At 44.4% G+C, this 23,192-nt stretch overlaps 3 protein-coding genes across 4 annotated transcripts; 2 read left to right on the plus strand and 1 right to left on the minus strand.

Moving 5' to 3' along the window:
* Positions 1-163: 163 nt before the first annotated feature.
* Positions 164-5,710, minus strand: LOC113774771. 2 transcript variants are annotated; one of them, XM_027319387.1, is made up of 4 exons: positions 5,355-5,710; positions 1,603-1,626; positions 720-1,026; positions 164-517 (listed from the first exon to the last, which is right to left on the minus strand). In XM_027319387.1, the coding sequence occupies exons 1-3, from the start codon at positions 5,548-5,550 to the stop codon at positions 725-727; spliced, it is 522 nt and encodes a 173-aa protein (XP_027175188.1). In that variant the 5' UTR covers positions 5,551-5,710; the 3' UTR covers positions 164-517; positions 720-724. The 2 variants fall into 2 exon arrangements, with proteins under 2 accessions (XP_027175188.1, XP_027175187.1); XM_027319386.1 differs by having other exon boundaries at positions 164-1,026; positions 5,355-5,704.
* A 2,056-nt stretch (positions 5,711-7,766) lies between these two features.
* On the plus strand, positions 7,767-9,203 carry LOC113773695. Its single transcript, XM_027318319.1, has one exon. It carries the CDS (start codon positions 7,767-7,769, stop codon positions 9,201-9,203), a length of 1,437 nt encoding a protein of 478 aa, XP_027174120.1.
* A 138-nt stretch (positions 9,204-9,341) lies between these two features.
* Positions 9,342-12,504, plus strand: LOC113773696. The gene is made up of 3 exons (XM_027318320.1): positions 9,342-11,504; positions 11,631-11,768; positions 11,887-12,504. The coding sequence occupies exons 1-3, from the start codon at positions 9,342-9,344 to the stop codon at positions 12,502-12,504; spliced, it is 2,919 nt and encodes a 972-aa protein (XP_027174121.1).
* Positions 12,505-23,192: the final 10,688 nt, after the last annotated feature.

Genomic DNA, 23,192 nt, shown 5'->3' on the forward strand with positions numbered 1-23,192 from the left:
AGTTTTATGTTCAAGTTCACAAGGAATTACAGAAAGTCTTTGTACCTTCTAATACCACAGAGCTTCCAAATCTCAGAAGTTAAAAGTGCACAGCAAGCAATGAGAACTCTTTTGTAGACTCTGCCTAGAAGAGATTTTGTTATCACACTAATGAGCATTCTCATCACAGGAAGTTTTTAAGTATTAGAAGCACATTCTGACACTGAAAGAAATTTCAGGAAAAGATGTTAAATCATGTAAAAATAGTTCCCAACTGCCAATGCTGCAATTTGACTCAAAAGGATGAAGTAGAATGAAAGCAAGCTGCCCCTCAAAAGAAATGGCACAGAAAATAGCACTAAATCATTAGCCCATCTTGAATGTCCAGTCAAATGTTGAGAATACGGTAAAACCATCTTATGCTGCCCTTCCTGCTTCCATTAAAAGCGACCATTAAGACAATGCAATAAACAAGCTGGCTGGTGCTGGCTTAAAATGGACTGCCGAGCTCTATCACACTTGGGTGATCACGAAGGACCTGTAAAAATTCTATCCCTGATGAATGCAGAAGAGTTTTCAGCAACATAGCAGCATGTACATTTGTTTTTAATGTGAGCCATCTTAATTACTGGTGGATACAGAGGTCAAAGGTAAGATTGAAAGCGGCAGAGAGCAAAATTCTTTCGCAATCTTGTATCAACCGAGCCAGCGAATCTTTTCGCCATCATACAAAAGCTCACCTCTTCTATTCCCCTTCCCAACCTAGTTGACGGGCTCTATGTTCCCACATGGAAGTTATTTTCTTTTCCTTAGTAAGTAGTGCCTGAGCTCGTTCTCTAGCTTCCTCACAAGTTTCTGTGGCAGCATTGCATTTTTCAGCTTCCCTTTGATATTGAGAAGCCAACCTTTTTGCTTCTCCTAAGGTGATATTCATATGATGCATGTGCTCCTCACCAACAGTCTCTTGCAGCTTTAGCTCCTCTGTCAGTAAATCCACGAATTGTTTCTCCATCTCTTCCTTCAGATCAGGGTCATCCTTTCCACAATCTGTCATTGCAAAGGAAGTATTCAGAATTGGGTCTTTTAATGCACACATAAATTGTGTGATGCACAAACAACATTCACAAGGGCCTATAAGATTATCCGCAATTCTCATCTTTATGGTGTCAAGTTTCTCACTAAAAGAAAGCTACTTAAGAATATTACTAATCAGCCTTGAAATATTCTATCAACCAAAATTATACAGAAATACTTCCACAGCTTCTCATTTCGGCTGCATTCATAGCTGAGGCTCCTAGATATGTACAAAAAGCTGGATTTAAAATGAATGACTACTCATTTAATGAAAAAAAAAACAAATGGTATCCTCTTCATTTCATTTATTTTGAGTAAAGGAGTGCTGCATTTTCTTGAGTTGTAGGTTAAGGGAAAAAAAATGAATAACCACTCAAAACCATTATACTTTTCCTGCCATCATTTTTCTTTTTCAACTTCTGGCAAACGGAAGACATGACAATTCTCTAATCCAAGAATCGGAGAGTAGAATAAGAAATCTGAAGCATAAAAAAAAGGCCCTGAAATTCTGATTTGCAAAAAAGAACATAGTTCAAGGAAGAAGCTCACCTGTAACAGAAAGATTTGCCAAGCCTGCCAAAAGATAACATACAAGTGTTTAGTTCAGGTAAATTCAAGATTTTTAAAAAAAAAAAGTACTACATGCAAGCTCCTATGCAGTTTGTAAACAAAGCCTGGGAAACACAAGATTAGGAATGACACTCCACTTGCTCCTGGTAGGATGGGAATTGGGAGTAGAATAACATAATGGAACTGTTCAGACCTACAAATCATATCTTTCAATAAAGAGCACAACAAACTTGTATAAGAAAAATGGAAAAGAGCATCCTTTCTTCCATATATTAGACGTGACTTTTGAGCTGCATCGATAAGGTTGGATATAGACCCTCCATGACTACCTGACTTATCATACCATGCAGTTCACTATCCAAGTCAACCACAAGTTTTTCTTGAATACAATGGTTTTCAGTAAAAGCAGATGGAATGAACACAAACTATCTGATGTAGAATGCATTAATAAGTGTGAAGAAACTATCTGGAATGAACACTTCTAGTGATCATTGAGGCCCCTCTTCCAGAAAGTTTCGCCAATGAAAAAGGGCCCTGGAAGAGCACATTTCATTTCACAAATCAAGTAAATACTCAATTGTTTCTTGGTCAATGTAAATGGTAAGTGTGTCCAATTCTACTCCAAGAAAGGGGCTACAAATATTAGCAACTTCAAAATGCTAAAGCAACAAATCTACCAAGATATAAGGACTTATCCGGAGTTAATCACATGTTCTCTAAAGCATGCATCCAAATAATGTCATCTTCATGGCAAGTAGAAGAGAAGCAATCTGCTTCAGACATAATAGGCATGATTATGGAATGTCTTGAGCCAGAAATTAAAAATTACCAATAACGAAACAAAAACTTCCATGAACTTAAATGCGACTCCAATTTTAGTATCTCTGATGAATACAGATATACTGGTCCAAAGTATGCCCTTGTACCTGTAAAATTATCACACTAGTTCTGACATGCTGTTTGACTCTTACATTGACATGCAGACAATCAACCACAATAAGTTGGCCATGGGTTTGAAATTATCTTAATTCCATACATGGATAAACAGTGGACAAGTGAAAAGAGCCCACAGCCAAAGAATGGACTGTCACAGAATATCATAAGAGATACCACCGCTGGGTGTTTTCGTCTCTATCACAGTTCCTCCATTCAATTAAGCCTCATTGTTCCATCAATAACAGCATGTATTGTTTCCCATCTCCATTGAGTTGTTTACCAGTCGACAGTAAGCTTTTCATAAGGAGTTACTTCAAACTACAAGAACGCTCCAGTAGGTTAGCATTGTATTTTGTCTATTGCCTTAATTTGTAACAAACCCTCGACCTTTACTCACACGCCCACCTCTACCCTGGCGTGAACTGGTCAAAGAGATGGCAGCAACAAAAATATGCTGCAAAAGGTTAAATTTTTGGATTGATGAGCATCTGACCGGAATTGTACTGTGAGCAGAAATTTTGATCAAGAGTTTCAGCAGGTAAGCTCCCTTCCCCACACAAATACAAATATACCACTGCAAATTAAAGAAGGCTGAGACAGTTGAAGGCAAAGGGCAAGGTGAAAGTCAGCAGAGGAAGTTTAGGTTAATGGAGGATAATGCCAACGAAATACAAATGCTCATTTAACTCAGGATCTACTGAGTCACATTTTCTTGGCCCTTTCCATTTAGATACTTTATACTCGAGATTAGTATATGGAGATAAGTTGGAAAGCAAAGAGCTGGAGGAAACACCAATATAGTGAGAGGAGTCATATTTGGTTTTGATCACTTATTGTGTTGCTTAGACACCAGTGACAACTCTCGTCCACTAAAAATGCATGGAAAACTACCTCTGATAGCCATATAAGCATGTAATAGACAAATCCCTTAATTTCTTATAATTCAAAGTAGTCAAGTTGTTCAACGAAATCAAGCGAGAGCGACAGACAAGAATAAGGAGAAGCTTATAAAAGGTTTGACTAACCTGCAAGTACACCATGAAGGAAACATAAATGGAAGCTTCTCGTTGCAACCACTTTCAAGAATTGAGGTAGGCTTTACCTTTGGATAATCAAATTTATGATACAAACAATCATGGCATCATAACTCAGAAGTTTTCTTGTGTTTTATTTGGTTTACCACACTGGACCAATTTACTTTCTGGTAGATTAAACTCTAACCCACAAGGGGAATGGATAATCAATTGCAACAGGTGAATCACTTTCCTGTAATTGACTGAATGTGCTCAATATCTATTGCATCACAACCTAAGGTCCCAATATCATCTTGAGATTTAGTGAGGCTTCCAATCTTTTCCTTCATGGTATTAGAGCTGGTCAATCAAGCATCAAACTAACTTTTGTAAACCAGACTTCCTCTGACTTCTTTTTCCTCAATTTCATATATTATATAACTGCCCCATTAATGAAGTACCTCAACAAAGAAACTTAGATACATCTTCACTATTATACAGCTTTCAACAGCTAATAACATACTTTCAATTCTCCATCAAGCTTAAACATGAAGATGTTATCCTGAATAAAAAAGAGACAAACAGAAAGAACTCTAGTATGTCGCGGCATTCTTTTCAAAAGAGAAGCAGCATAATTATATCTATTTCCCTAATCACTCGAGCCATGTAGAAAATCTATTTCTCATGCAGAAAAATAGGATCTTTACCTGCAACTAATGCTGAACAAAATACTAAACCCCACAAACCCAAACTGATCTTATACTCTGGAATAAAAAGGGTAAAGCAAGACACAAAAGGGTGCATTCCATTCAAAGTATGACCTTAGCAACTGGATTTGCATGTGATGGATAATAGTTTTGAGCTCCAGAGTCACGATACATAAATATGCCATTTTACAAACATGTTTGCTTCCTGCATAAAGCATGCAACTACATACAGCAAGTAAAGGTCCTGCATAGGGACTCCTCAAGATAGTTGCATGTGTACCAAAAGCATGGGACTATGCCGCTATGGTACCAAAAGTAAGGAGTCCCCACCTTTTTGGTGCAAATGGCAGCCATCTAGGTGGGACTCCTAAGTAAGAATCTCCCCCATTGCATAAGGCAAGATATGGTCAGGCTGCTCAATTCCAGAATGAGTGTGGATTTTTGGCTAACGCAAGCAGAGAAGGGATGCATCTGCATTCTGCCAATGTAGATGGATACTGCTTGGAAGCAGCCAGAAAGCATCATATAGGGCAATATAAAAACCATGCACCAAACTCCTAGATTCCCACGGAAAAGCCTAATACACCCTCCCCCTCCCCCCTCCCCAAAACAAAAATACAAAAACAAAACAAAAAAAGTGGTTTTTTTTGTTTTATTGTTGGGGGTTGGGGGGCATGAACTGCACCGACATTACATTATGAACCCAAACTACCCCTGCAAATATCGATCTCAACCCGCAAAAAATATGCAGGCATTAAGAAACCTAGAACAAATTTTAAAGCCCTCTAATTTTCAGCACGAATAAACATGCAAGATTTGCATTCAATTCGAATAAACATGCAAGATTTGCATTCAATTCGAATAAACACAAGATTATCCCGAATAAAGACAAAAAGAAAATCAAAAGCGATCTAAGGTGTCCCAATTCCACAGTTCTTCAGATATTTAAAAAAATGTTACAAATGCTAGCTCAAATCCACAAAATATCAAATTTGGTCATGAAATCACACAGGCGTGACGAACAAAAAGGAACAATTATTCCAAAGCTTGAAACTTTGACCAATAAATAGCATACCAGGAGCAATCTTGAGAAGGGAAAGAGGAGGGGCGCAATCACAAACACAAGGACTGCAAGAATTAAACGATGTAGCTTTCAAGCTGAGACTTTTCTTGAATTTCCAGTAAATTGCAGGCCCAGATACACAGAGAGCTGAAACCACTGCAAATACAACCAAACAGCACCTTACACAGTTCCCAGATCGCCTTGACATCTTCCTAATTGCCAATAGCAAAGGAGCAGTAGTAACTAATTTGAGTGGGAAGGATTATGAATATTGGATCTACTGCTTTGTTTTGATTCGAGGTTTTGAGGTGGAAATGGGAAATGGGGCTGCTGCCTGTCTGGCACACCTCCATTTAATAGCTGTAAGTAGTGGTTAGTTACGCTAGTGTACTTTCCATTAACTTCAGTCAAAGGTGGTTTTCTCTGGTTATGATGATTGCTTTTACTTATGCAAATTGCAGTTTTGGTCCCCTCACCTATCAATTCTGTGAATTGATTCGCTCCCACATTTTGAAGGAATGGAGAAATACAAACGATGAAGGGATAAAAACACCAGAGACTCGTATGTTAGGTGTGGTTAACTGTTTTGTTCAATGGACTATACAATTGCAGACCAATTGCTCGGTGCATCCATGGAAAAGATGTGTGTAAGTTGATTTTTTTTTGTCAACCCACAACATCTACAATATTTTTATTTTAATTTATATTACAAGAGAGTTTTAGTGTCTAACTGAATCAATAGAAATTAGAAGTAAAGCAACCTATTTTCAAACTAAAAGGGTACACTACTATTCACCCTCTACCTCCAGATTTTACTGCAGATGCAAAAAATTAAACGTCAACAGTTTTTAATGAGTACCAAACTTTGTCATGTTCTTACATGGTAGTGTTTTAATATCTGCATTTGTTAAATTAATGCATACATGAGATGGTATTACGGTATTGTCAAAATGGGTAACTGTTTTGGATCCCCCTCCCTCCCTAAAATAATTAGCGACCATATTAGCTTGAGCGACATCCTTTCTTTTCGTATGATAAGCTGCAAGATTAGCTTGAGTAATAGCAAGGGGACTGAGGAGGGTATTTCCAGCTCGGCTAGAGCTGGGGTCCCGCCCTGTGTCTTCTCGGTTACGACCGCCTCGGCCTCTCACCATCGGAAATTGACTTCGGCTTAGTTACCGCTTCGGCCAAGGCTTTCCCTCATTAGCCGAAGTGAGGTATAATGACCTGGCAACCGGAGTTGTGGAGCGTGATCCCTGACATCTCTGACACTTCTGATAAAGCTGCTCTGACATGCGCCGCCTGACACCTGACTGTTCCGGCGCACCTTTCTGCAGGGCCCATCAAGTCATCTTGATACGCTGACCCTGCCAGATCTCTAGGGACCTGTGCAAGCAGTCCTTTTCTCCTGTCCATCCTCTATAAATACTCAAGACTTCTACTGAGAAGGACACGGCTAAATTTCTGGTAAAAGCATACTAGACTTCTCTATACTTATTACTCTTTCACTCCCGAACTGACTTAAGTTTCGGAGTTACACCGGGGACTTTAGTCCCTCCTACAACCTAAGCAGGTGACCTCGTCTGAGATAACCACCCAGGATCAGAGGTCTTCCCCAGCTCGGGTGACCCACTCCAGCCGGACAAAAATGACCTCTTCAATTGGCGCCGTCTGTGGGAACGCAAAGACATCAGAGAATGAAGCCTACGCATTCTAGGAGCAGGAAAGCTCTCACTATTGGGGATGAGCAGAGTAATGTAGCTCAGCAAGAAGGTATCTCTGAAGGGCAGGAATCCCCAAGGACCCAGCCCGCAAACGAAGAAGTCATAACCCGTATGGCCGAGTTTGTAACCGAGAACCCTAACATTTTCGAGGAGTTAGGGAGGTATCTCAAGAGACAAGGCAAGCAAAAGGCCGAGTCCTCTAAAAGGAAGTCGGATGGATCCCCTGAAGGTTCGTCCGAAGAAGAGTCCGATGGGAGACGCTTGAGCCGAAGTGCTTCGAAGAAAGCATTCTCCAAGGCCACCTCTAAGGTAGCCTCCCTGACCAGGTCTTTATCAAGAGGGCTTTTGGGCCGACGACCTGAGGAACCTCGGCCCATGGAGAGAGCCGGGGTGGATTACCAGAGGGCTCCACCCTTCACCGATGACATCAACGAGGAGAGACTTCCTCCCAACTTCAAGCTTCCCTCGATACCGTCTTACGACGGCCGAGGTGATTCGGAAGACCACATTCATGCCTTCATCTCTCCCTGACCCCGTCATATGCCAGACTTTTCCAGTATTCCTCCAGGGGACAGCTCGAAAATGGTTCTGGGGTCTAGAACCTAGGAGCATTCCAACCCTGGGGGAATTAGTGGAGAAATTTCTTCACCGTTTTGTTTCCTCCCGACCGACGACCCGGACCTCGGCTTATCTGTTGAATATGCAGCAGAACCCGGGGGAATCACTTCGGTCGTATGTCCAGAGGTTCCACGAAGAAAGCGTGCAGATACCTAACCCTAATGAGCAGGTCACCATCGCCGCTTTAACCCATGGGCTCGTTGCCGGGGTATTCAACACGGGGATCCACAAGAAATATCCCCGTTCACTCCACGAATTATGGTTGAAGGTCGAGAAGGGCATACAGGCCGATGACCTCAACCGCATGAAAAAAGAAGTCCAAGCTGCTCGCCCGAGGGCTGACCCCCGAAAGGGCAAAGAACTTGGCCGAACTGAAACGGGGACAGGAAGCGGCTTCCAAAGTCCCGGCCGGGATCGGCGCAGTGTGTTCGATAGGATCTCCAAGGGGAAGTCACCCATCCCAGAGTCCGAACTGACTCCCCTTAACACCACCCGATCTCGGGTGTTATCCGTAATGGAACAAAACAACCTTGGAAAAGCTCCTCCCAAGATGTTCGGCAGCAGAGACAAGAGAAACTCAAACCTCTACTGTCTGTATCACCGGGATATAAGGCATGAAACCGAGGATTGTAACGATCTCAAGAAGGAGATCGAGAACCTCATCCGACAAGGACACTTGAAGCAGTTCATCCGCCGAGGTGGAGGTCATCAGCGTGACGAAAACCGACTTGATAGACGGGGTGATCAACGCCGAGACGAGAGGCGGACGTCGAGAAGCAGCTGCAGGCCTCCTGAGGATCCTAGGGAGACAAAAAGGCCTCCCCGAGACGAATCATCGGGCCATGGGTTGGGGTACGGGCCAAATATCGCCGGAGTCATTAACACTATTGCCGGAGGTCCGACGGGAGGAGATAGCCAGAACTCCCAGAAGAGGACCTACAGGCAAGCCAATCCGGATCAGGCAGAGTCACGTTCTCGCCTATCCGAAGTCATTTCCTATGGCCCTGTCGATCCTGTCCCAGCTGCCTCGAGTAGCCACGAAGCTTTGGTGATTGAAGTCCTCACCAATAACTATATCGTGAAAAAGGTTTACATTGACCCGGGGAGCTCAGTTGACGTCATGTACCTCCGTAACTTTGAGAGTCTTAAACTGGCCAAGGAGAGCATGACCCCGGTAAGAACCCCTCTTGTCGGGTTCGGGGGACACATTGTGCACCCCGAAGGGATGGTGACTTTGACAGTGACTGTAGGGCGTCACCCCCGCTGCAGAACCATCCCCGTCAACTTCGCAGTAGTCAAGGCTGACTCCCCATACAACTTACTACTCGGCCGACCTACGCTCAATGCTTTGCGGGCAGTGTACTCCACCTACCACTTAAGCTTCAAGTTTCCTACTCCTGCGGGAGTGGCCGAGGTCAGCAGCGACGTCTGCGCTGCCCGAGAATGCTACCTCCCTCTACAAGCAAGCTCCCATCAACCTCCGGAGCGGCTCGAGAAGAGGTCAATATCCTCACCATAGATAGCATAGATCTCAGCGAGCTGAGAAGATCCGAGGCTGGAGACTGGGGATGAGGTGGAAGAATTCCCTCTGGACCCCACGAAGCCTGATCAGACAGTTCGCGTTGGTACCCGACTGCCCGGTCCTGTTAAAAGAGGTATGGTAGACCTCCTCAGAGAATACCGGGACGTCTTCGCTTGGGCCGCGGAAGAGGTTCAAGGAATTCCGCATCACCTCATGATACATGAGTTGAACGTCGATCCCCAAGTCCGCCGGGTCAAACAAAAACGAAGGCACCTCGGCCCCGAACGTAGCCGAGCTGTGGGCGAAGAGGTAGATAAGCTCCTCCCTGCAAAGATCATCCGGGAGGTCCAGTATCCGACCTGGTTATCTAACCCGGTCATGGTAAAGAAGGACACCGGGGCCTGGCGAATGTGTGTCGACTTCACCGACCTCAACAAGGCTTGTCCCAAGGATTGCTACCCATTGTCCAAGGTCGATACCTTGGTAGACTCGGCAATGGGTTATGAAGTCCTCTGCTTTTTTGATGCCTTCAAAGGGTACCACCAGATCGGGATGAGCCCGGAGGATCAGGAGAAGACCGCCTTCTACACCGACAGAGGCACGTACTGTTACACCACCATGCCTTTTAGACTGAAGAATGCCGGGGCCACGTATCAGCGCTTGATTAACCAAGCTTTTAAATCTCAAATCGGCCGGACTGTCGAGGCTTACGTAGATGATGTCCTCTTGAAGAGCCAGACAACATCCACATTCCTTGCCGACCTGAAAGAAGTCCTGGAAGTCCTTCGGGGGACACGAATGATGCTGAACCCCAAGAAATGTGTTCTCGGGGTCACTTCGGGAAAGTTCCTGGGCTACCTCGTCTCTAGGCGGGGTATTGAAGCTAATCCGGACAAGGTGAGGGCCATCCAAGAAATGTCCTCACCACGGTGTGTCCGCGACGTCCAGAGACTGACGGGGCGGTTGGCCGCCCTTAATCGGTTCTTATCGCAGTCAGCCTCCAAGGCACTGCCATTTTTCAAAGTCCTCAAGAAAGCTGACAAATTTTCCTGGACGGAAGAGTGTCAACAGGCGTTTGAGCAGTTAAAGGATTACCTCAACCACCTCCCGACACTCACCTCACCTCGCCCAGGGGACAAGTTATTCTTGTACCTGTCTGCTGCAGCAGACGCCGTAAGTGCCGTACTGACAAGGGAGGAAGGTGTCCAAACACCTGTTTATTATGTCAGCCGAGTCCTCCGAGGCCCGGAGACCAGGTACACTCAGGCGGAGAAACTTGTGCTGGCCTTAATCCATGCAGCCCGAAGACTTAAGCCCTACTTCTTGGCCCATCACGTCTGCCTAAGGACAGACCAACCACTTCGGCAGGTCCTATCGAGGCCGGAGGCCTCTGGACGCCTCACCAAGTGGATCGAGCTGGGAGAGTATGACTTATCCTATGAGCCTCGCACGGCCATTAAAGCCCAGGCTCTCTCGGATTTCCTTGCCGAGCTCACTTTTGAAGAAGTAAATGAGACCATCCCGGCTACTACCCAGACTGTCACCTCGGCCACCGCCGAATCTCAACGATGGACCTTGCACGTGGATGGCTCATCCAATAGTGAGGGTAGTGGAGCCGGATTGCTCCTTGAAGACCCCCAAGGAGAAATATGCTCCTACGCATTGAGGTTCGATTTTGCCGCATCAAATAATGAAGCTGAATACGAGGCTGTTATTGCCGGCTTGCAGCTAGCTCAAAAGCTGGGGGCCGCACACATTTTGGTCTATAGTGACTCCCAACTCGTTGTGTGCCAAATACTAGGCGAATACGAGGCCAGGGAAGAGGTGATGCATCGTTACCTCTCCAAGGTTCTCCAGTTGACCACACACTTCGAGTCTTTTGAAATCCAAAGAATACCGCGGTCACAAAACAGAAGGGCTGACGCCCTCTCCCGGCTTGCTTCTACCTCTTTCTCCGATCTGAACAAGACGGTTCTCGTAGAAGTTCTAGCTGAGCCGGGATATTTAGCTGAGGTCGTGTACCCTATCTACCCTGGGGACACCTGGATGGGGCCCCTGACTCGATATCTCAGCCGGGGTGAGCTCCAAGAAGACCGAACTGAATCACGGAAGCTTCAACGGAAGGCAGCTCGATACACCCTCCGGCAAGGCCTCTTGTACAAGAGGTCATACCTCGGCCCCTGGTTACGGTGTATCACCCCGGAAGAAGGTGAGAGAATCCTCGAGGACATTCATGAGGGACTCTGTGGTGCCCACGTCGGCTTCAAGGATGCTCGTGAAGAAAGCTTTGCTTCTCGGGTACTTTTGGCCCACCATGAGGGTAGATGCCCAGGTCATGGTTCTTTGTTGCCCTTCTTTCACACACCATGCCCCTGAGACACCACTAACCAACCCAATCTTATGATTCCCATCACTTCGCCATAGGCCGTTCGAGCAGTGGGGGACAGACATAATCGGTCCATTCCCCAGAGCCCCAGGCAAACTATGCTACGTGGTGGTGGACAGTGGACTATTTCACTAAATGGGTCGAAGCAGAGCCCTGAGAAGCATCACGGAATGGCTGTTCAAAAAATTTTTCTGAAAAAAACGTGGTCTGTCGCTTCGGACTACCTCGAGTTGTCATGTCGGATAACGGAAGGCAGTTTCGCTGATAACCCTTTCAAGGCATAACCCTTTCAAGGCATGGTGCGAGAACTTGGGGATCAAGCAACACTTCACCTCGGTGGGGCACCCTCAGGCGAATGGACAAGTCGAAAACTTCAACCGAACTCTCCTCCATGGCCTCAAGACCAGGCTTCACCAGGCTGGATCATCGTGGATGGAAGAGCTCCCCAGCGTGCTGTGGTCCTACCGGACTACGCCGAGGTCATCGACTCAGGAAACGCCGTTTTCCCTAACTTATGGGTCTGAGGCCGTCGTTCCAGCCGAGTTCATCACACCCAACCCGCGAATGGCTGCGTACGCTGCCGAAATCAATGAAGAGGAGCGGCGAGTTGACCTCGACCTCGCCGAAGAGAAGCGTGATATGGCCGCGGCCAAAGTTGCGATCTACAAAAATATCCTAGCTAGCTATTTCAATGCTCGGGTCAAACACTTAAGGTTCAGTCCGGGAGACCTTGTGCTCCGGAAGAACTCTGTCAGCCGAGCTGAGCCTCAGGGAAAACTTAACCCCAAATGGGAGGGACCCTACCGTGTTATTGAGTCCAGCCAAAATGGATATTGTAAACTAGCTTACCGAGATGGTTCGCGGGTGCCCCGAACCTGGCATGCTGAGAACCTTAAGTTGTATTACCCTTGAGAGGTACGTGTTTTTATCTCACTTCTTTAAGTTATTTCTCACTTATTCTCATTCTATCCTAAGTGAAAATAAGGGGACAGAACGTGTATATTAGCTGAGATTGAGCAAAAGGAAAGTGAAAATTTAAAGTCATTGTATTAATAAAGCAAGTTACATAGTACCGAGGTCAGGTACGAACCCGTTACCTCGGTGACTTAGCAAAGATAAGCCTAAGCCTACGCCTCGCCGCCTCCGCCATCAGCGCCGTCGTCATCTCCGCCATCACTGCCAACGTCGTCGCCTTGGAGTTATGCCCCGTCCAGATCAAACTCGGCCAGCCATTTGTTGAACTCCTCTTTCACCTCGGCCAGATCTCTTCCAGTCCGGATGCCTTCGGCCATGCGGTCGAATAGTTCCTTGGCATCCTCGTTAAAATTGTCCTTGTCGTGAAGGGACTCTAGCTGTTCCGAACTGAGGAAGGGAGCCGCATCATGAACGGCCGAGGTGTATCCGAACATGAAGCTCGGCAGGGTTAGCTCTCCAAGATCCTTGAGGAAACCCTCCGATTTCCGGAAGGCCTCCAGAGCCGAGGTCCCCGCCTCTTCAATGGCCGCCTTGGTTGATTCTTCCTCCTGAGCCCGTCTATCTTTTTCTTCGGCAAGGGCAGTCATTAAGGAGTTCTTGGTAGCCTCGGCCTGTTCTCGGGCTGCCTCGGCCTTATCACGTTCCTACTCGGTCGCTTTCAGTTTCTCCTCCAGTTCGGCCACCTTCTTCTCCAGCTCAGACGAAGGCTGATGGTTCTCGATCAGCCTAGTGTAGCGCTGAGTCAGTTCGGCGAGGAAAGCCGTGGTGGATGCCCAGGAGACGGAAGCACTCTGCATCAGTTCGCCCGGAGTGAGCTTCCTGGCATAGGTGTTATCCCTGGGCAGAACTGAATGGACCAGAAGCTCCTGAGCGACCAAGGGATTCTTGCAGCGTTCGTTCACATTGAGCTCCCACTCCGGACACCATTGAGCGCCGGAGTGCCTCTTGTCCTCCCCGGCCTCTTGTGAAGGCACGTTGTGAAGATTGAAAAGAGAGGACCCCGTCACTGGAACTAAGGGAAATACAGTTGTCCCTCTGCCCCGAGGTGGAGAGGCTATGGTTACCCCTCTGATAGGCACTCCAACTGGAATGACCGAAACACGGCCCACTCCGGCCGGAGTTGCAGAGGTGCGAGAGCCCTCCCCGGTGATTATCACGGGAGACCTTTGGCTCGTCGTGCCCGTATTGGTTTGGGCCGGGGTCGACTTCTTTTTCGGCCAAGTTGACGGTTCGGCCGTGTCCTTGCGCTTGGACGGCCTCTTGTTTACCCCGGAAGGCCCCGCATTGATCAGATCTGAAACCTTCATCACTGCGAAGTATATAGAGGGAGAGTTAGTTAGAATCAAGGAAAAATAAACGAAGTAAGGAGTAAGGAAGTACAATATTTTTCAAGCCTATTAGAATAGAAAGGCGGACGATCCGGACTGATGAGAGCTCGGCTGATACCGCCGTCAACAAGAACTGCCTCGGGAAAATCCCAACAGTTGATCCAAAGGCCCGACCCCGTCAGCTTTCTGAAGTTGCCCTCTTCCAATTTACCCGGAGAGGTCTCTTTGACCGGGGTAGGGGGCCTCCACCAGAAACCTCTGGGGAAGTCACCAGCCGGGACAAAAATGAAGTTCCTCTTCCACTCCTTGATGGAAGAGGGTGCGCCAACTACTAACTTCGGGACCTTGTTCCCGAAGTAGTACCATCCCTTTTCAGTCCCACTATTCTTGAGTGAGTAGCAGCGACGGAAGAGGTTGACTGTGGGAGTTATCTCCTGATGTCGGCACAACACCTGGAAGTCGACCAGGACCCGGATCGCATTAGGGGTGAGCTGAGTGATTCTCACTCCCCAATATCTCAGACAGCCCCGGAGAAACCTTGTGGTCGGTATTCTTAGCCCGGCCTCCAACTGGTCGAGGTATATGGCCACTCTACCTCGGGGAGGGAGCTCGGCTGACTGGTTCGGCTGAGGGGTGTAAATGCTGTAGTCCCTCCTCCAGGGATACTGGCGAACCACCTCGGCGATCATAGCTTGAGTCATCACACTGCCGAACTGAGGAACAATGCCGTAGTCAATTGCCGACAAGTTCGGAGGGGAGGTAGGTTCTTGCACTCCCACGTCCCTAGGAACTTCGTCGCCGAGGTTATCGTTGAAGAGGACCTCCGCTTCGACTTCGGTTCCCTCGCTTTCTTCCTGGGGTGTCCCGACCTGATGAGACTCTTCGGCCCCCCCTTCCCCGGCCTCAGAAACCATTCTCTCTTCGGAAGGCTCAGGCCTCTCTGCTTCGGTGAAGTCGGGCCTCACCGTCTCTCTATGAGTACGGGCTGTCCTAGCCATTGCTATAAAGGGAGAAATGAAGAGGAAGAAGTGAACTTACTCAGATGATGTGGTTTAGGATATTGCCGAAGTGAAAAGACGAAGAAACAGAGCTCTGGCGTGATTTTTGATTTCTGGTAAAGAGTGAAACGGTAAAAGGGGACCCCTATTTATAAGCTAACAGGGAGAAGATGAAAGGACAGAACCTTTGGGATTCTCGAGGGCATACCCTCTCTCCTCATTTAATGAGAACACTGTTCATCTGACCGTTGATTTCGCGTCCACCCATGGAGTCATCATTAAAGCTGACAGCCGTCCCTTCACCCCTCATCCAGTTTCATCCGCGCGTCGTGACGTGTCCCAACACTCCGTGTCTTACACCCTTATCAGCCCCGGGAAGTAGCCAACTCGGGATACCCCGACCTCGCCCTTCCAAGACTTGGGGGGCTTAGTGAGGAGGGTATTTCCAACTCGGCTAGAGCTGGGGTCCCGCCCTGTGTCTCCTCGGTTACGACCGCCTCGGCCTCTCACCATCGGAAATTGACTTCGGCCTAGTTACCGCTTCGGCCAAGGCTTTCCCTCATTAGCCGAAGTGAGGTATAATGACCTGGCAACCGGAGTTGTGGAGCGTGATCCCTGACATCTCTGACACTTCTGATAAAGCTGCTCTGACATGCGCCGCCTGACACCTGACTGTTCCGGCGCACCTTTCTGCAGGGCCCATCAAGTCATCTTGATACGCTGACCCTGCCAGATCTCTAGGGACCTGTGCAAGCAGTCCTTTTCTCCTGTCCATCCTCTATAAATACTCAAGACTTCTACTGAGAAGGACACGGCTAAATTTCTGGTAAAAGCATACTAGACTTCTCTATACTTATTACTCTTTCACTCCCGAACTGACTTAAGTTTCGGAGTTACACCGGGGACTTTAGTCCCTCCTACAACCTAAGCAGGTGACCTCGTCTGAAATAACCACCCAGGATCAGAGGTCTTCCCCAGCTCGGGTGACCCACTCCAGCCGGACAAAAACGACCTCTTCAGGGACCAAAATAAGACCAGCTAAATGTGAAAATTACAGAATTGGGGCTTTTCCCTTTATGTGTCATGATTCGTTGGAACTTCGCATGATCCCTTCTGTCTCATCGGCCCTAATGAACACAGAAGTCAAGAATTCCCACTTAGCAGCCTAGGTGACAGAAGGAGGGAGTGAAGTGGATTAGCCTCATACCTCAATTCAAAACAAGTGAGAGACATTTATTTACCAAATTTTAGGCTAGCAGCATAATTTTTTCCTTAAAATACAATGACATGGTTAAATTAACTTTAGAATAGAAATGTGTGCAATCCTAAATTTGGAAAAATGGTTACCCCTAACAATTGTTCTTGCCTTGTACCATGAGAGTAAATGAAGATATTAAGTGGTAAATTCAAATTTCTCTTCTTGCATGTGGTGGTAGGGGCAGAAAAAGAGAAGGATTGCAAGAATGCATGAGACCTTGATTCTAAGGCCTACCAGTGCATGTATTGGTAGGTCGTGTCATGGTTACAAGCATGGTTTGCCGTACTATTCTCACAAGGATCCACAACTTGAAAAAGTCACAAAGGGGATTAAAAGGTTGATTTTTCCTAGGATGACAATCGATACATTCCCAAACAACAAAAGACATTCTTAATTTCCTTTTAAAGCTAAGATCATTAACTACTAGCAAGTGGGTTGTGTCTCTTTGTGCTTTTCTTCTTCTTCTTTTTTTAATACAAAAAATGTTTGAATAAGTTTGGTTTGATTATCACCACGAATCAGGCATGTACCAGATCATAGATCGCTTATAGGGGTGCTTATAAATTATCCATCAACATAGTTTTCGCATCGATAGCAGAATTCAAATATCAACAGTGAGATTCAAATACATAATCTTTTATGAGGGAGTAAGGGGACTCTACAATTGCCATTGTGGAGTCTGGTTTGTTACCTAGATATGGTCATGCTCAATTAGTTCAACCTCAACTATTCGTATAAATATTTAAAAGAAAATTTTCTTTTCAAAATTCATAGCTTGGATTTAAGCCACGTTTAAATCACCTTTATTTGGGCATGAATTGTTCTCTATTATTGGCAAATCACCAGCAATTAATGATACTGGATTGGAGTTGCTGCCCTCAAAATAAGTCAACAAAATTCCAAGATCCAACATGTATTGCATATGTACTTTAATCCCTTGATACTTTCAATTTCCCGCAGACAATACTTCAGATATACATAATATTTCCTACACGTCCGACAGCTTAAATTTAGAATGTACCACCAAAATCATATCCAATAAAAGGATATCATGAACACCTATAGTACCATTTCCAACTTAAATCACACATGCAACTTTTTCAAGCTGATTTATTCAGTCACAATTGATCATTTCCTAGTGTGTATTTCTTCTACAGAGTAAATCGTACCCCAGGCTCATAACTAGAACTCTGATAACATTAAAAATCATGAAAATATCTTATTTCCTTTAATCCTGTATTTTTTTTATCTCATTTCAATACTTAAAATCCCTAATATCTCCAACACTATTTCACATATTTTTAGATCATATAACCTGAGCTCTGGTACTGCTAAAAAGTCAAAGCAATCTCTTATTTCTTTTGATCTGTTTTTCCATCTCCTTTCAATTTTTAAAATCATTAATATCCAAACATCATTTCTCACACTTCCAGATCATAAAACCTAAGCTCTGATACCACTAAAAATGTCACGCCCCGAGCCCGCACGCGCCCATCACGTGGCATCCGCCGTATCCTCAAGTATCGCTCAAGAATACAAGGCAACATCATACTATACTAAACTTTAAAAGTACTAAATAATATAACTAGGTAAAGTGCGGTACAAATGTCTAAAAAGGTAATCTACGAATATCCAATAAGTTCGTACAATTATCCTCGGATCGAAACAACAGAAAACAGATGTAAATAAACTAACAACTAGAAGTAGCTAGCCTGCCAACTTCTATTCATTTAAAGCTAATAAAAGTCGTCCTCAGGGTCTTCTACGTAAACCAACTCATATTCTTCAATATCTGCAAGGATGGTAAAAAGTGGGTTGAGCGACACTCGCTCAACCCATGCACTCATAACTTTATAGATACATATATATAGATATAAATCAAATCATTGGCACATCGTTCACATCCGTAAACATGAAAGCAACGTTGTTTGTAAAACAATCAGGAGTAACGAGTGACAAGCAATTTAAAAGCATCTTATTAATAACTATATATGAAAAATCATAAAATCATAAAACATTTCGTAACAATTCATAAGTCTCTTCATATCAGTTTGTAAATCATTTCATATCATCTCATAACTCATTTCATATTAGCTCATAACAAGTAGATGTAATGATCGGTTACTGAGTACTCAGCCTAGAGATTAAACCCCTTCTAGGTGGGCGACCAATAGATTTCATGACAACCAATTGGTCTCATTTCATATATGGATCAATCGGCCGGATTTTATACCAGGCTACCATGACCTTGTCAATCGGCTGAACTTTATACCAGGCTACCATGACTTTGTCAATCGGCCGGACTCTATACCAGGTTACCATGACCTTGTCAATCGGCCGAACTTTATACCAGACTACCATGACGATTAGATAGGACTATAGCCCCTACTGTCTATTCCATGACCATTTTGAGTTTTACTTGTAAAAAATTCATTTCATATGTCACATATATAGATCTTTGATTTCATAAAAGATTCAGCTCCTTTGGTATACAATAACGTATCAAAACATTTCAAATAAGTCACATGGTCCATTTTTGTATAGGAAAATATAACTTTCATAAATATTCAAACAAAGCATTTAATCAAATACATTCCTTGTCCACACAACAAAATAGTATTGAAAACAAAAAAAAATTCATTTTGCACATTTGAAATCTTAAAAGGGTAAATACCACCTACCTCAAACTCCTCTCTTGAAGAGATTCTTAATGCGCCCTTAAACTTGTTTCAAACCTATAGTCAATAACATATATACCTTAATTAGTTCTCATGTCTTACTCTCAAAGCACTTATTTCTTTTTTAAGCAACCCTATAAAATATGTTTCGACTTTCTATAAAATATTCTTGAATAGCTTCCTAAAAAAAAGAATGTTTGCCCCTTCTAGAAAATTTTCTGATTTATAAGGTTTTCCTTTATAGAAAATTTTCTGTTTAGCCCTGAGTTAAGTCCATCCATGAAAGAGTCTTGTTTATTGGGTTTACAATTTGATTAGGCTCTTAAAAGCATCATTGGTTCATTTAGTCAAACCTGATTCTTGTAAAATAAATTCTTAGGGATGTCTAGTTAAAATTGGGTCATTGTTATAAATTTGGACTTGTCTTTACATTATTGTTTTCGATTAAACTTTGCACCTTTTGTAAAGACTTGGAGATGCTCAACAGTTCCTCTCTCTAGTAGAGGCTGTTTCTCTCTCTAAAACAGAGAGCTCTTCTTCCCGGTGTGGGAGCCTCAGACAAATCCAAAAGTTGCCTTTTCCTTTTGATTCCTCAATCTCACCTGTTAACCATTGTTCATTGGAGCATTTATTTCCAGGACCACTTTGACTTTATGTGTAGAATTTATTATCCAGTAAGCACAACATTGTCGGAAAAACACCAACATTTGGGTGCGTTTGCACCCTAGGTTAACTCAGTACTTTTCAAAAAAGACGGAGAGAGAGAGGGATATCTGTCAAAAGCTTCTTCAAACTAGTAACCAGCTGCGTAAGTTTATAGCTCAGGAGGTTGGAAAGTGCTGCTCCAGATGTTGTTCTGATCTCTAGACAAAAAGCTCTAGTCATCTCTTTCAAGCTAAGGCAGGTAAGGTCACGGTCATTTCTTTTTGCACTAGCCTTGTGTTTTGTTTTGTTTGCATTAGTCTTCTTCATATAGGTGTTTCTGGTTGATAGTGTAGATCTGGTCTCTCTTGGGTTGAGTAGTGAGTTTTCGAGTCTTTAAGGTTAGTGTGTGGTATACCAACAGTCACTGGTGTTACAATGGCGGATGAACTTGCTGAGATCATGCAGAGTTTTGATCTTACCAGCACAGAACTTCAAGCAACTAGCTTGGATACAGAGGAGATAGGGGGAGGAGTCCAAGAGTGTAAAATCAGCTTGATTGGAAAGGTGCTGGGTGAGAAAGTCTCAAACTATACGGGTGTGAAGAATTTTGTGACCACTGCATGGGGGTACCCAAAACATTTGAGAGTGGTGGAATTAGGACTGAACATGTTCCAGTTTGTTGTGCCTTCTGAAAGTGACAGAGAGAGGATCCTGCAGGGAGGACCTTGGATAATGGATAATCAATTGCTTGTTCTGAATAGTTGGTATGAAGGGATAGAGGATGATGAAAAGGCTTTTTGTTTGGCACCACTTTGGATCCAAGTTTGGAATTTACCGGTTCACTGGATGTCCAAAGAGGCAGGTAAGAAAATTGGCTCAGTCTTTCATCAGGTTAGAGAAGTTATAATTCCCCAGACTGGGGGGAAGGAAGGTCGACATTTGAAGCTTTTAGCTATGGTGAACACACATCTCCCTCTGTTGAGAGGAACAATTATAAAGGCGGGGGAGGTTACTAAGTGGGCTAGTTTCAAGTATGAGCGATGCCCAGACTTTTGCTATAACTGTGGAATCATAGGCCATAGTGAAAGGACCTGCTCGAAGTCAGGCTCGTTGAGTGGAGGAAAAAAGGACAACCAGTACGGTCCATGGCTGCGAAGTGGAAATTCGAGGGTATCTTCACAAGAGAAACAAACAAATATAGTGTTTAACCCACAGAAACAGCAATGGAGGCTCCAAGATGGACTGTGGAAGGAGAAAGAAAGTAATGAGGGTCAACAGGGTGAAAAGAAGGACCACTCACAGGGGACTAGTAATTGCTCCAGACAGCAAGGAGAATCTAGTAACATTAACGACCAAGAAGGTCAATGTCAGGGAGAACAGATGAGAGGTTTAACTGAGCATCTTAGTAATCTAGTTTGTAAGCCAACTGTTAACGCTGAGAATGCTAGAAGTGATGGGATGGATGGCCAGATCCAGAGGGAACACTTAAGTGAACATACTAGTTTCCCTGCTATTCAAAAGACTGCTCTGGAACCGAGTGGTAGTGGTGAAGGTTTAGGAAGTCAGATTCAGCATAATCTCAGTGAAAGATGTAGGTTATCAAATGCACAAGATGGGAGGCTAGGGGATAAGAAGCAGCCCGGGAATGAAGATAAGGAAGTGGAGAGTTCAGATGTCTTGATGATGGCAGTAGGATGTGGTACTATGACAGTTCAGCTTCCCAAACTTGGGCATGCAGAAGGTAGCAACCAAGGTTTGGAGACAGTGAGTTTATCACCTCTGCTGGAACAAAAGAGGTCCGAGGCTATAGGTAAACAAAACAGAAGGATTCTAAGAGCCTTGAAATCCCCCAAGAAACCAAAACAGTCTTTTCAAGAGCCCACATCAGCTTATCTTAGGGGGAGAAAAACAGGAAAAAGAAAAGGTGGAGTGGATGAGATGGAGATAGAAACTGATGAAGTTAGTATTCAATGTGGCAAGAGGAACAAAACTGAGTTAAGTGGACTAGCAATAAGATCGGATACTGAGGGGGAGGGTTCCAACCCATTTGGGACCCCAAAGTTTAGATGAGAGTGCTGGTGTGGAATTGTCAAGGAGTGGGGAGCCCCTTGACAATTCCCCAGTTGAGAGAGGTGAACAACCTCTCCTCTCCAAGTATGGTGTTTTTGTCTGAAACTAAGAATAGGAGTAATTATATGGGAAAAGTTAAAAACATTTTGAAGTTTGATGAGATGCAAGTTGTCGAGTCTATGAATAAGGCTGGAGGTATGGCACTAATGTGGAAGGCGGAGGTAAGGATCAAGCAAGTTTTGTGTTCAGCTTTTACCATTGAAGCTCACATTGCGGATGATGAGAATAGGAGTGAATGGTGGTTTATAGGGATATACGCAAGCTGTGATGATCAAATTCGGAAACAACAATGGAAATTAATCCAATCCAGGAAGCATCTTTGGGGTGATAAATGGCTAATAGCAGGGGACTTTAATGATATTGTTTCAAATGCTGAAAAGTGGGGAGGCAACAGGAGGGAAGAAGGTAGTTTCAAGCCCTTTAAGGACTTCATCAACGATAATCAGCTCCTGGAGATTGGATTCGAGGGACACCCATGGACTTGGTGCAACAATTGGGAAGGGGAAGGTGAGATCAAACAGCGGCTGGATAGAGGTTTGTGTAGCTTTCCGTGGTATCAACTCTTTCAGCAAGCTAGCTGCCAACATTGTGATTCCTATGCTTCAGATCACAGCATACTGCTATTTGATACTAAACCTATCCAAGCTAGGAGGAAGAAAAGATTCTACTTTGATAAAAGATGGTTGCAACACCAAGAGATTTATGAGGTTGTGGAACAGGCTTGGAGGCAAGGAAATGATGGTTCCAGGATGTATAAAGTAACACAGAAAATTAAATCGTGTAGATCAGCTTTATTAAAGTGGAGAAGTAAGGTTCAAGGAAATTCAAAGCTTAAGATTGATAGGATCAAGGGTCAGTTGCAGGAGCTCAAAGAATGTGATATAAGTGACAAGAAGGATCGGGGGAAAATTCTCAAAAGCAGATTAAGTGAGGCTTACAGACAGGAAGAATTATATTGGAGCCAAAAAGCTAGGCTGCAATGGCTGAAGGAAGGGGATAAAAATACCAAGTTTTTCCATGCGTGTGTCAAAGATAGAAGGAGGTTGAACAAGATGAAACATATCCAGAGGGAGAATGGGAGCTGGATTACAAATGAAGAGGACCTAAGCACGGAAATTGCAGCTTATTACACTAAGCTTTTTGAAGCTTCAGAAGAAGGTGATATGCAGGAAATGTTAAATGGTATACCACACACTATCACAGGGACTATGAATGACAAACTTACGGAACCTGTAGGTGAGGTAGAAATCAAAGCTGCACTTTTCTCCATGTGTCCTGATAAAGCTCCTGGAATAGACGGGATGCCTCCTATTTTTTTTCAAAAGTTTTGGAAAATTATTAAAGAGGATCTGGTCAAGGCTATTCAAACTTTTTTTCATACAGGGCATCTCATTAAGTCAATCAATCACACAATCATATCCCTCATTCCCAAAGTCAAAAATCCTACATCTCTTAAGCAGTACAGACCAATCAGCCTCTGCTCTACGGTGTATAAAATCATAGCCAAAATTCTTGCTAATAGACTCAAGCAGGTTCTCCACCACTGCATTAGTAAAAATCAGTCAGCTTTCATTCCTCGAAGACAAAT

The sequence above is a fragment of the Coffea eugenioides genome, chromosome 6 (assembly GCF_003713205.1).
Source record: "Coffea eugenioides isolate CCC68of chromosome 6, Ceug_1.0, whole genome shotgun sequence".
In the NCBI taxonomy this organism is placed as follows: domain Eukaryota; kingdom Viridiplantae; phylum Streptophyta; class Magnoliopsida; order Gentianales; family Rubiaceae; genus Coffea; species Coffea eugenioides.